The 14098-nt window shown below is 46.9% G+C and overlaps 1 protein-coding gene across 2 annotated transcripts in view; it reads right to left on the bottom strand.

Annotated features, from left to right (window-relative positions):
• Positions 1-956: 956 nt before the first annotated feature.
• Positions 957-14098, bottom strand: part of INTS9 (integrator complex subunit 9) — a 57312-nt gene continuing 44170 nt past the window's right edge. The window contains exons 14-17 of one of the 2 annotated variants that reach the window (XR_003916350.1): positions 4525-4623; positions 3167-3304; positions 1992-2232; positions 957-1880 (exon numbers count right to left, since the gene is read on the bottom strand). Coding sequence is in view for 1 of the 2 variants with exons in the window: in XM_029964883.1 (XP_029820743.1) it covers positions 2056-2232; positions 3167-3304; positions 4525-4623 (414 nt within the window). In the remaining variant the exon portion in view is untranslated. Of the gene's footprint in view, positions 2233-3166; positions 3305-4524; positions 4624-14098 lie in introns of both variants that reach the window. The other variant, XM_029964883.1, reaches the window with a different exon arrangement.

The following is a 14098-nucleotide window of genomic DNA, read 5'->3' as shown; positions in this document are numbered from 1 at the left end:
GAGCATCTCTGGATAAACCCATCCCCACTCCTCCCCCTGCCTGGGCTGCCATGGTTACTCTGCAGGACTGACCCAGCACGGAGAAATGCTGCTGCTTTCCCTTCCTCTGTGCAGAAGGAACAAGCCCTTCCTTTTGCTGCTGTAATCCTGATTTTCCATTAAGGATTCCCCCCTCCCCAGGATGTTTATTTTTCCAGCAGGCACGACCCTCCTGTTCAGAACAAAACAATCCACTTTCAGGTGCTGGGCTGATGGAACAGCAAGAAGTTTCCCTGCTCAAAAGGACAAGAAGAAAAATGTAAAAAAAAAAAAACCTTCTCATTTTTACTTTTTCCTTCTCAGGAGGGTGGGAAAGCCTTGGGAAAGCCAGGAAGACCATGGCAACCTGGGATAATGGAAGGTTCCCCACCCATGGCAGGGAGTGGAACGGGATGAGTTTAATGTCCCTTCCAACCCAAACCATTCCATGATTCTATGAAAACAAAGGCTCTGGGGCAGTGGGATCAACACTGGAGGTAAAAGGCAGAAAGATGAGTTTATCCCATGGCCTCTGTGGGTTGGGAATAATCCCTTTGGAGATTTAATCACCAGGTGAAATATTCCCAATTCTTTTACTCCATCTTTAAGTGACAGTGAAGAAGCTGAGCTGCTGCAAACTCTGCAAAACCCTCAGGAGGATTCATGTTACTGCAACAAGTGTTTTATCCCATTCATGATCCTGTTCCTCACACACAAAGTGAAGGTGTGGATGCTGGGATCTGGGCATCCAATCCACCAGAAATCCTTAATGGGATGTGGGAATTCCAGTGGCAAAAGGGTTTTATTGCAGGGCTGTTCTTGCCCTGCCCCAACCTCCCCAAAGCCATCGACTGGAGGAGCAGTTGTGTTTCACAGGACACAGTGGATGTGGAGTGGGCATGGAGATGCTTTTACAAACCCTGGGATGTGCTTCCCCCTTGGCAGTCTCACTAATGCCTTTTATTTTTTTGACACCAAATAAATACAAAACAACCCAATAAAAAACAAACAGCCGTAAATCCCAGAAATCGGTCGCCCGTGAAAGCAAAACTATTGACTAAGTTTAGGCCCCCAAAATATGTGATTTGGGGAGGGAAAACCCTCCCCAGGTCTGCAGTACAGATGGCTTTGTGTGAATGACTCAGTGTTCCACCCAGGATTTGGGATGTGGGGGCCGGAAGGACAGTTTTTTGGAAAGTAGAAACAAGAGGCACTTAAATCTCCAAGGTTTTTTATGAGCACTAGGAATGTAACCACTTTATGGACTCCCCTAAGTGTCTTCCTGAGGTATTTCCTCCCCTGAAGATGGAGGAAACCAGCAGGAACCAGCTTTAGTTTGGCTCAGTGAAGAGCTTGGAGCTCCATGGACAGATGTGGTTATAAGAGGTGAAGATGCAGCATCAACAAACACCTGGAATTCCTAAAGGATAAAGCTTTTCCAACATCCCTCTGCCTGTGCAGGGAATGGCCAGGCCCTTCCCACATTCCATATGTCCATCAAACCCCCCTTTTCTGCTTTTATTTCTACAATCTTTGCCTCACCAGCTTTCTGATCCTCCTCGTGCCAGTGCAGTACACGTGTCCAATGTGGATGGAGGACAGGAAAAACTGGATCTGGTGACTGGGAAGAAACAGTGGGAGGAAAAATAAATCTCTCAGGTCATTGTTTCCATATTCCTACAGAGTTTTGTCAGGGGAAGGACTGGGGCAGACACTGCTGAGGGTCACACAGAGGAGCAGCAGTTTACCCTGGTGCTGTACACACACAGTGGAGTTAATTCACTCTGCAGTTCGTGGCTCCTGGAATATTCCAACTCCCAATTTTACACAACAGGGATCTCCTCCAAAGTATTCCAAAACAGCTTGAAAATAAGATTTAAAAAATAGACAGATATTAAAAATACTTCCTTGCTTCTCCATGAAGGGGAAGGTGGTTTCTTGTTCTCTTTGAATCCCCAAATCCAATCTCTCACCAGAGAGCTCCAAGTCTCCCCGCTCTGGGCTCTCTCCTTGCAGGAGCAGTGGGATGTCCAGGAGCTAAAACTTCTGCAGGAATTTGAGGACCAGGTCTCTCAGTTTGACCCTCAGAGGCTCATCATTGTCACAGATGATGTGTGTGGAGTCCTCCTCGAGCTGGATGAGGGTCTCGGCCTCCTGCAGCAGGACAATGTGGCCCTTGGCCGTGTCCTCCACCTTCACGTCGCTGAACCCGTGCTGGGGTGGGGAGGGGGGAAGAGAGGGATGTTACCACAGCTCAGGAAAACAGGGAGAGATGAAAACCCAGGGCACAGGGGAGAGGATGAATTTCATGGAATCATGGAATGGTCTGGGTTGGAAGGGAGCTTAAAGCTCAGCCAGTTCCAACCCCGACCTTCCACTAGCCCAGGTTGCTCCAAGCCCCGTCCAACCCGGCCTTGGACACTCCCAGGGATGGGGCAGCCACAGCTTCTCTGGGAATTCTATTCCAGCCCCTCACCACCCTCACAGGGAAGAATTTCTTCCCAATATCCCATCTATCCCTGTCCTCTGTCAGTGTGATCCATTCCCCCTTGTCCTGTCCCTCTATCCTTTGTCCAAAGTCCCTCTCCATTTTTCTTGTAGCCCCTTCAGGTACAGGAAGGCCACAGTCCTGCCCTTTTTCCTGCTATTTTTCTCCCAGAAGTCATCCAGACAAGGACAAGGCTCCTCAGAGCAGCAACCAACTGCCTGTAAGCTCAGCCACTAAATCCCCCATCCTGCAGCTCCCCAGAAAGCTGCTCCACCAGTGGAGACATTCCCAGGATCTCTTCTTCACTTGGTCACCTCCCTCTCACAAAACTTGTGGAAATTTAAATGCTTTTGAGAATTCCTCCCCACTGTTGAAATTTACTGGAAATCAGTTGCTGAATCCAAAGTGGGGAAATTCACCCACCCAGAGTGACCCAAAAGCTCTGCTTCCATGGGAAACCAGGAGGAAATGACTGACATGAAACCTCTATAATCAGGACATGACTCCACGGGGGACTATTCCCTCCAGGCACATTCCGTGGAATACTTTGCTAACCCAGCCCTTCTCCACTGCAAGCTACACTAGAATTATTTTCCCCCTCAGCACATCTGAGATTAACAGAAATCTGCTGGATCCTCACTTGCCACCAACAATCCCCACCTTTTCCAGAGTCTGCACAAACTGGTCCACAGGAATGGAGCCGCTCAGCAACGGCTTCAGAGCTTTGCACTCCGGCACATCATCACTCACTCGCTTCCTCTTCTTGCTGGCAGGAGGTTGGGGAGGCTTTGGAGGGAGCTGATGGATGAGAAGGTGCACAGGGGAAAAAAAAAAATCACACTCTGAAGGATCCAACAGGTTGAGAAATGGGCAAGTTCAGAGAAACACTCAGGGAAGGAGAAAAAAAGGGATGTCAAGAGAACGCTGGCCTTGGAAAATGAGTCTTCAGGAAGAAGTTGGACAGACAGGGAGGGGGTGGCAGCTGCTGCAGTGACTGGAGTCACTTCACCCATCCCACCATTTCCCTGCTGGTTGGTGGGACTGTGTGCTTGGATCATGTTATTTGGGAATTAATCACTCAGTTAGATGATGCTGTGTTCATAAACTGAGTTTTGGGGCTTGCCTACACAGGGGCTCTGCCTAACTCCAGTCAGCCAGTCCTGACAGGTACCACTGGGCTGGCTCAGCTCCAGCCATTTATGAGGGCTCTGGCATTTTAAGGCCAGGTCTAAGTTTATTTGGCAGCAGGAATCTGAGTAAACACAAAGGACAAAGCAGCCTCAGACCAATTCCACTGCAACAATTCCATTTTCCCAGCGCTGCTCGGTGTTTCTAGGGAACAGACTTGGAAAGAGAAGGACAGTCTGTCTGCTGTGCACTGACACAAATCCTGAACCCATCTCTCTGTCCCTGCATTAAAGACAATTCCATCCTGGGCCCTCTTCCCAAGCATGCTGGGCCCAGGAGGAGAAGGGCTCTTCGCTGAGTCCCTGCAGGCTCGTGTATCCAAGGAGAAAGGGGATCAGGACATCACCTCCTCCTGAGGAGCACTAATGCCAGGAATTCCACTGCCAGCCTGAGGGAGGTGGCAGGAAGGGATGTAACATGTTGTACAAGGATGTACAACCTGCCTCCTGGGGAACAGGACAACTGAAGGCACAGTCCCTTCCCAGGTCTGATGTTCCAGGTCATCTCTCTCCTCTGACCCTCGGCTCAGAGTCCACGGGAGACTGACTGAAGCTGCTCCTGGTTATAGAAGACAGCAGGATGATTTGTGGCCTCCCTTCAGCAGTAATCTCACTTCCCCTTTTATCTCAGCCAGGCACATGGCCAAGGGAAAGAGGGTAGAGAGATTTATTTGCATCCCACCCCCCACTCCACGTGTAATTCCTCACTGGCACAGCCTCGGACAAGGATCTGCTCCGGTGGGGAAGGAGCTCCTCATGAGGACAGCTGAGATCCCAGATGGCAGGAGAGCCAGGTAAGGATATTTTTCCCCCTTTCCCACTGTCCTGTACCTGCAGCACGTGCTTGTTGTCCTTGGTGTGCAGCACAGCAGAGACTGTTGCCAAGGAAATGCCAGGCTTGATCTCCAAGGGCACGAGGGAATCTGCAAGCTGGAGCAAAAGGAGATTTTGGTCAGCAGGTGAGAAGCTCAGAATGTGCCTCAGCCCAGCTGTGATTTAAACTGGCAGCAAGGTGTTTTTAAACATGGACTAGTGAACTGTGAACACAAACCCACTGATACAGTGACAGAGGGCTCCTCTTACCTGCCCAGCCCTCCTTCCAGCTCCTAAAACTATGGATTTCATAGTGGGATCAGAGGTTTTCAGTGACCAGGGCTGGGCTCAGAAACCAGAAAAAATAAAGAGAATCCTTGTTCAAAAAGGCAACTTCATTAATAATTTTAATTAGTGAAGCTAATGATCTAACTCAGCATCATTTATTATGTTTGTTACGTGGATGGGCAATGAAAAACCAAAGTGAGTTTCCTTCAGTTCCTGACTGCAGAATACCTGGAAGTAAAGGATTTGTCCTTAAAAACCCAATGGCTCTGTTGATTACTTTGAAATTATTTCTTTACAATGCTGCACAAAAACTCTTCCACTGCCTTTTATACAATTCTTCCCTGAAAGACATAAAATTTAGTCTTGGTTACACCTTTGGATCCAGTGGCAATGTCCCAGACCTGGCTCTTCAACGCTGCTGAGCTCCCTGGTCTGCTGCAAATTCCACCCATGCAGGTGATCACTCAATCACTGCAAACCTCTAATCCTTGTGGATACAGAACCAACTGAACTTGACTTCAAAACACCCCACTTCTGGTCTGATCCTTTTGCTATCAGAGCACTGAGAAGGTTTTCCTGTTGGCTTTGGTTGTGGCAAAGCTCAGCTGCTTTTAATGACTTCTGAAAATCTCACCCACCACTATTTAAGGCTGCAGGAACGTTCTGAGAGCACCTCCTTGCAATAACCCAGTTGGTGTGTTGGAAAAAACGCAGGCTGCATTAAAAATCCCTAAATTTTGTATATATTCAGACCTGGTGAACCTTAGAAATCCAAATTTCAGGGATTGCTGTCACTCTGGGACTCTTCACAACGTTTAAAGCAGGCCATTTTAGCACAGCCTTCACAGTTTGTTGTTGAAGGCTGAGAGAATGAAAATATAATGATAATCATTGCTTCAGATTTCTCCTGGGACCTAAAAATAGCAACACTTGCAGCAGTGTGTGTTCTGCACTTGGCTGTGGTCGAAGGCACTTCCCATTCCCACCACATCCCAGGGGGAGATCGATACAAAGTGGGATCTAATGAAGAGCAAAGTGACAAACACCGTGAAGGGAAAGATCTTTAAAAAACAGGGAGCTGCTCAGAATCCAAGTCTGCTGCCACTGAAATATCTGGATATGAACATTGGTGCAGGTTTTAACCACGCAGTTGCTAAACAGCAACACTTAAATTATTAACATCAGAAAGCCAGTGAGACAGACACTGGTTTTTATTTCCTCCAAGATGCTGCTGCAGCCCACAGCCCTCTCCGTGTGCCAGCCAATCCTTTTATTATAGAAACTCACTGACCCAAACCAAAAGGGTCATTTAATCACATCCAGTAATTCACCCTCCAAGGCCAGACAGCTCTGCTGTACTCCTTTCTGCACTCCTTTCAGCTGACCTCCTGCACACAGAAATCACAGAACTCTTCCCAAAATGCTGCATTAAAGGAACCCTTTTCACAGGGACAGCAAGTCCTGCCTGCACTCCAAGCTACAGCCATTCCACGTCTCCCCTCACAAGCTGTTTCAAACTTTAATTCCCCCTTTGCAGCCAGGAAACCCTGGCTTATTTCAGGGTTGAATTTGTCCAACTTTGCAGCTGCTGGATCTTGTTCTGCCTTTTGTGTGTGAGATTGAAAAGCCCCCCACCACGCAGCAATAAATGAGTCTTCCTTGCAGTCATTATCACGAGCCTGGTGTCACATGCTGGCACCAGGAAAGGCACAAAAGCAGGGACACTGAGAACTAACAGCACATTAATCAGTCCCCTGCCTATGGATGAGCACTTGGACTGCCTTAAGACAAACCTGTGTGGGCACTATTTCATTTTTTAGCTCGTCCACCCATGCTAAACCAGAGTAAAGGCATTTTGACTGTTGAATCTTTGCTGGAGGGGTTGTGTTTTCCTCACCAAAATGGGATTTGACACACACCATGTGAGCCCAAACACCACTGTTGGCCAAACTACAGTTGCTGAGAAAGAACACGGGTTAGGCCACTCCTAAGTCTCTACTAAGGCCTTCAACAGGGACAGGTTTAAGTTTACAAGTTGTCTTCAGTCACCAGCCAAAAATCCTCCTGTTGGCAACGAGGGCCTGAACAAGGGCTAGGGATGGACCTGAAACTCCTACAGCAAAAAATAAAACTGAGGCTGAAAAATCAGTGAATAAAATCAGGGGAAGAACAGAATTTTAGCACATGTGAGGGATTTTCCCAGGGACAGACAACCAGTATTTTAATGGCCAAGTTGCAGTGATTTCTTCCTAGATTTTGGGGACACCTCTCCAAACTTCACCTCTGGGGAAGGTGCAGGAAGCCTGACCCAGCAGGGAGAGGCAAAGTTTGAGCTGAGTGGGGTGAGCTGGATCTTCACCCTCCAGGAGCAGAACAAAGAGGGAGCACAGCAAAGTTCCCCAGGAATTAAAACCCCCTCAACTTTCAGGATCTGAAATCACAGATGTGTCCATCAGATTACACCAGGTGTATTCAGAGAGGGACCCAGCCGGGTTTTTACATCAACACTTAATGTGCTTTTTTCCCAGATTTGCAAACTGCACAAATGTGTGATCTCTGCATTAGAGGTGGGAGCCAGAGCTGCTGCTCTGGGTCAAACCAGAGAAACCAAAGACATGAAACAGAGCTGTGACACCACTGGGCAGGACAGACCCCGTTTGGACTCAACACCCTGCAAATCCTCAGGAAAAATAAGGCAAAAAAATGAAGTTGTGATACATTCCTTGGGCAGGGATCAGTTTTGTTCAGCTTGTGCAGTGCCCAGTCTTGAGGCTATTTCCAGTTTTTATTAATGACCTCAGCAGAGATGGAGGAGAGTGTTCAGAAGGTCCCACTGGGGCTGGTAGAGGCACCTTCAACAGATGAGTTCAAGAACTGGAGTGAGAAAAACAAGCTGAAATTCAACAGCATGAAATGCAAGGCCAGAGACTGGGCTGATACAGAGAATTTCAGCTGCTGGAAAGGACAGAGGTGAGGGGTCCAGGCTTATTAGTCCATCCCATGAGAACTGGGAGTGACACAGCCGTGGAAAAGCCAAATTAAACCTCAGAAAATATCAGGTAATTCTTGCAGAGATGAGCCATCACTATTATATTGAGCCCAGCAAGATCCCATCTGAACTACTTGGAAATTGTGGGTAATTTCAGCTCAAGTAAGATATTCTGAAGGGTAGATTGGGGCAGGAGAAGCTGCCTGGTAAGAGGGAACTAAATGTCTTGGCAAAAAGAAAGCCCAAAGGGAGAATTTGATTATTCTAAATGAACACCACAGGGAAAATACCAACAAAAGGGGAAATGTATTTATGCTAAAACATGGTGTTAAGAATAAATGTGTGCAGGCCAGCAGTGAGTATGTGTGGGCTGGAAATGAGGAGGTTTCTGGCCATCAGAGACAGTGGGGGTCTGAACAGCATCGAGTGGGAACAGCAGGGGCAGAAGTCTCTGTAATTTGGAGCCAGAGCTTTACATTTTTTGAGGCACATTATAAAGACTATTAGTAAGTGCAGCTGGGTTCTGGCCAGGTAATCCCTGAGGGCACTTCCATTTCCAGGTGGGAATGGTGGCTCACAACCTGAGGGCTTGCCAGATTTGAAGAGATTCTTACCCACATCCCAGGCCCTAAACAGGATGGAAGTTGGATGAGACAGAAAAATATCCTCTCCCAATTATTAGAGAAACCCAAGGATTTTAAGATCCTGACTTCAGGAAAGGCCTGACTTCAGATAAAGCCCACCAAGCCCTGGAGATCAGAGTTTATTCATAGAGGGTTTTATAAAAGCTAGTCCTCAACAAAACCTAAAAAGAGAAAAACCTGCTTTACCTCCATCCCTCCACTCCCCTTGCTCCTCACACACACCAGATCCAGTTTCTGGAGGCAGAAAAGCATCTTCCCAGTGTATCTCTGATTGGAAAAGATTGCCCAAATATTCCACCTGTTCAAATGCAGTGCAGCAGCCCTTTCACAAGCAGGGAGGATCTGTAGAGTCAGTTTTGTAAAACAAAAAGGAAAACCACGGTCTTCATCCTGTCAGTTAAATTTGGGTGGTGATGTGAGGAGGGGAAGACAATTTACCTCATCTCCTGCCTCCCTGCCTCCTCTTATGCTTTCACTTTTTAAGAACCAGGAGCTCTGTTGTCCAGCCCCTTGTAACCAGACAGAAGAGATTTTAGTGTGGGCAGGAGAATCCAACAGATCCAGCCCTGGCTTTCTTTACACCCCCCTGCTAAATCTGGGTCTGAGTGCAGGAATTCTGCAAGTATCAGATCCTGCAGAGGGAACAAAAGATGTGTGGTCAAACACATGGAGCCAAGGGGAAAGGGCTGGAGATTTAAATATTCCTGTGGCTTCCTGACCAGCAAGCATATGGAACATGCTGCAGGCAGGATGGAAACTGGGGAATCTTGCTAATGAGACTTAAAGGAACAAAGGCTTTTCCAACAGAGAAGAGCATCCCAGAACTAAGGGTATCTGTCTGATCATCAGTGGGTGATCTGAGTCAGGTCTTGTTGGGGTTTCAGCCTCACATTTTACACAATCCAAGTGGTTTTAGTGGGACAATTCAGTTGTTAAACAAAGCCCAACTTAATGGATCTGCCAGTTGCTGTGGATCTCCCAAAATTCTCTGTGGAGCAGATTTTGAAGTCTCATTAACTTCAGTGGATGAAGAATCGTGCCATAAATAGCCAAGGTTTTGGCTATTACTGCTTGCAAATCTTAACTTTGGGCTTCCCCAGAGCTGACATCCAGTGGAGAAATAAAAGAGGCAGAAGGGGTAATCTGCAGTTTTGAGCAAGGAAACCAAACCAGTACTGAGCAACCAACCCAGCTGGGAGTCCAAGCAGTAGGCTCAGGACTTACCACTGTGGCTTTTTGCCAAGCCTGTGCCAAAAGACAGTTGAAGGAGATATTTAAGAACTGTAATGAAGCAGATTTATGGCTGTTTAATGAAGCTCTTCCCCAGTAGCTCGGGAGCAGGGAAGAGTTGTTTGAAGAACTTACAAGAGGATAGTGGAAAACAGAACCAGCAGAAGCAAAAAACAGCCTCAGACTGGAATGAAAAATGACAGGTAGGGGAAGCAAGGACATGAAATATCTTCAAAGTAAAGGCAGGCAGCTTGCAGATGCAAAAGATGAGTCATTTGAAAGATATAAAAATGGCATAAATCAAAATATTCAAAATACAGTAACCAGTTTATGGGTCAGAATGTCAAGTCAGGATGTGATGTTGTTGTTGTTGAAGCTGGTTGGGAAGAGAGAGGTGACTGCCTGGCTAGAAAGGAGTGTTATTTTAAAGCCAGCCATCAAAAATGAAAGGAAAAACAAATCCAGACATTAATGTAGGCAGGCAAAGGCAGGCTGGGAGTAGGAAAGCAAATCCCAGTTTCATCTAACTAAACAGGACAATCTGTGAATAAGAGCAACCAGAGAAAAGGTACAGCAAAAAAAAAAAAAAGGCAAAGGAAATAAAGGATAATACATTCCAAGCTCACAAAAAATGGGGAGGAAGGGGCAGAATTCCCCAAATGGCCAGGAGGGAAGAGACATGGGAATGAGGTGGGAGACAATTTTAGGAAGAAAATGAGGGCTGATTGCTCTGAACACCAGTGATGTAAATCAGGAGGACAACAGACTGCTCTGGGGTCTGCCTTTGTCCAGGAAAAGGTTGGTAAAAGCTGGGACAAGAGCAGTTGTGGTGGAATGTCAAAAGGAGAGGCTGAACTGCTAGAAAAAAGGAGAGACCCAGACAATTTTACAGTGGATTCAGTGAGCTTGGGGCTGCAGGGAGGGATGAGCAGCAAACAGGCAGGTTGTGTTTAATTTACTTTGTGTGAGATTGTGGCACAGGGACACCAGAGGGAATAGTCAGGGGGAAAGGAACAGAGAGGTCGGGAGATTGGACAATGTCACAGATTATTGGCAATATTGGTGACTCCCTTATTTTGGGGCCATCAAAATAAGCTGAGGGTCAGAAGAAAGTCAGAAATTAAAACTCCTCGGTCCCTGAAACCCAAAGGAAGTTGGAGAAGTAAGATAAAAGCATAAAAAGAGAAGTCAAGACAAGGGAATGGGAGGGTGGAGTGCAAGCTCCATAACTCTAACAGAGCCGAGTGCTGCTTCCCTAATTCCCTCTGCAGTTTCCCTCCATGCCAGGCTGTGCCTTGCACATTCACACCCTCCCATACTGGGCTGTGTCCTGAAGAACTTGCAAATAGAGTATTTTAAAAACACAGAGCCCTCAGTGAAGTGTCTGCTGCCACACCAAGTGATCCGCACCATTGTTCAACTGTAATTAAACTGCAGGCACATTATTTGCTCAAACACTACTGTTTAATTTTATCTGTTTGCTCCAGAAGGTGTTTTCCATTTTCCCATCGTTGTGCCATGAATAGACAATGCCTAACCAATTTCCAGGAAGCAGTCTTTTTTCTTTTTTTTTTTATTATTATTATTTTTTAAAGTGAAAGGCAGATGCTGGGAAGAACAAATTAGTTCAAGTGTAAAGGTTTCCACAATCCCTCTGAGAGCCATTCCAGCCTGATGCCTTGGGACTGTTAAAACCTCTCTCCAAACAAAGGCTGCTGTGAGTGTAAATCTCATTATCATACAACAGCCCTGCTTGACCTGCCTTTGCTCCTCGGTGAAGTGATTGAAATGTAGACAAGCTCCAGCAGTAAAAGTAAATTTACATTAGTCTGACAGGCCAGAATCTGAATCACTGCAACAGTTTTGCAAAGGGAATTTCACACCACCAAACCCTCAGTCTGAACTGACTTGAAGCCACTCTGAGCCAACTCTCTGGTTTCCAGAAACTGGAAGAATCCAGACAGAAGTTGGAGCACATCCCCACTGGGAAGGGGCTGTGGATTCAGGAGAGGGCCCTGATCAGGACTTCACTGCAACAGCCTTTCTTTTATGAGTGTAAATACACACAAATCCTTGCCCTGGAGCAGATCTACCAATGACTTGTTTTTCCAGGGCGGATTTCATAATTCCATGTTGAGCTGACATGGTTTTGACAAATAACAAGCCATTGCAAGGTTCACTGGGAGCTATAAAATACCCTTTTCAGTTGCCACTTGAGCCTTCCCAGAACCCCAGGGCTGGTGGCAGCCTGAATGAAACAAATGCCCTTTCCTTGTAGTGTAGAAATTCCTGTATGTTTAGGAACCTTAAAAAGTCTTCCTGGATAAAACTACTGAAAAGGGGACATTAAGCAACAAATACTCCCCACCAGGGAGCCTCATGTCCTGTCTGCAATCCTGTCTTGCACACCCCACTCAGTAGAAAGGGAGGTTACATTGAGGTTTTGCCATGACCAGGTAGATCCCTGAAAAAGAACCAACAAGATCCCTCTTTGAGGGTGATTTGTAAATCCTGGAGCTGGGGAATGGCCTCCCATGAAAAGCCCTGAGCCCCAGTCTTGCTCTCAGGAGGGTCTTTTCAGGAGCATCATTACAGACCAAGGAGCTTTTGCAACATGTTGTTCAGTGTAGCTTTGGAACCAGGGAAAATCATGGAATGGTTTGGGTGGGAAGGAACCTTAAAACTCATCTTGTTCCAATCTCCTGCCCTGGGCAGGGACACCTTCCACTATTCCAGGTTGCTCCAAGATCCATCCAACCTGGCCTTGGACACTTCCAGGGATCCAGGGGCAGCCACAGCTTCTCTGGGCAACCTGTGTCAGGGCTTTCCCACCCTCCCAGCCAACAATCCCTTCCCAATCTCCCATCTCTCCCTGCCCTCTGGCAGTGGGAAGCCATTCCCTGTGTCCTGTCCTCCATCCCTTGTCCCAGGTCCCTCCCAAGCTCTCCTACAGGCCCCCTTGAAGTACTGAAAGGCCACAATAAGGTCATTCCAGAGTTTTCTCTTCTCTGGGCTGAACACTCAGCCTGGAGAACACCTGGACATGGAAAATTACAGGAGATGTTTCTTCTTCCTGAGCACAGATTGCTTGGAAATTAGGTTGTTAGGGTAAAAAAAAAAAGGCAATTTCTGGGAATATTCCTGCCTGTGCAGGTTTCTGCTCAAACTCTCCAAGACAAAGTGAAAGCAACAGAAACCAGCCCTCATTTCCTTTGTGCTTCTTTTCCCAGGTTGGTGGCTACCACATTCCCTACAGAGCATCCTCTCTCCCAGCAGTTTTGGGAAGTGCAGGAAGAGCTGGTATCCATCCCCTTCAGAGGTATGACACGAGGGACAGGCTCACAAGGGCTTATTTTCACTCTCACAGCTCAGGGGAAAACCCAAAGCTTCAGTGAAATCTAAATACGAGCTGAGCCACCGGCTGCTGGATTGAGGATTTGTTTTGGTCGTGCTGGCTTAGGTTTCACAGGATCCAATAAAGATGCAAATTTCCCAAACAATTAAATATCCAGGCCATGATGGAGCTGCATCCAAGCATATTTGCTAATTAAACCCCCCCCCTCCTTGTCTCCAAGCAGTGGGCTGGGCAGGCTCCCAGCAGAAGGGGTGTGAAATGGTGGGGATGGGGGTCGGGGGCTGGCTGAGGGATTTGTCACCAGAGTCCCAGTTCTGTACTTCATATTTAGCTCAACTAAGGGTCCCTCCTCCCTCTGCTCTCTGAGGAAAAGCAGACTCACTATTTGAGTTTCCAGACCTGCTTGCAAAAAGCCACTGTCACCTTTGATCCAAGGACACATTTGTGCTGATTGGATTGTCAAAAAAATATTTTAAGCTCGTGTCTGTTGGAATGTGGGTCAGCCTTTGTGAGATGGGTACATTTGGATTTGATTTATGGGGTTAATGAATCATTAATAGATGTTGTGGGGATAAGTAATCCACATTTTAGATGCCTACAAGCAATCCATTAACCTGCTGGACTTCTGCAGCCTGTAGGAATTAACCATTTGTTGAAATTGTTGAAATACATGAAATAAATTGTTGAAATGAGCCTTTTCACTGCTTCTTTAACATATGGTTGAACACTGCTCCTCACAGGGAAGGGTATTTGCAAGGAAGGAGAAAGACACCTCCTGCCTACCAAGTCCCAGATTCCTGGGATCCTTTCCATGACCCTGGGGCACTAATTCAAACTAATTCACACCCATATTTAAACTGGAGGTGAGTGGTTGCCTCACCTGTGGCTTGCAGAGATCACCCTTTGAATTGTGAGATGTGATATCCTTGCAAAGGACAATTCACCTGAACATATTTTTGCTTGCTCACTATCACAGAATCCCAGAATGGTTTGGGTTGGAAGGGACTTTAAAGATCATCCCATCCCACTGCCTGCCATGGGCAGGGACACCTTCCACTAGCCCAGCTTGCTCCAAGCCCTGTCCAA

This window comes from Manacus vitellinus, unplaced genomic scaffold, assembly GCF_001715985.3.
Source record: "Manacus vitellinus isolate BGI_N305 unplaced genomic scaffold, ASM171598v3 scaffold_82_pilon, whole genome shotgun sequence".
Classification (NCBI taxonomy): domain Eukaryota; kingdom Metazoa; phylum Chordata; class Aves; order Passeriformes; family Pipridae; genus Manacus; species Manacus vitellinus.
The sequence above is the reverse complement of the archived record's forward strand: the minus strand, read 5'-3'. Positions and strand labels throughout refer to the sequence as shown.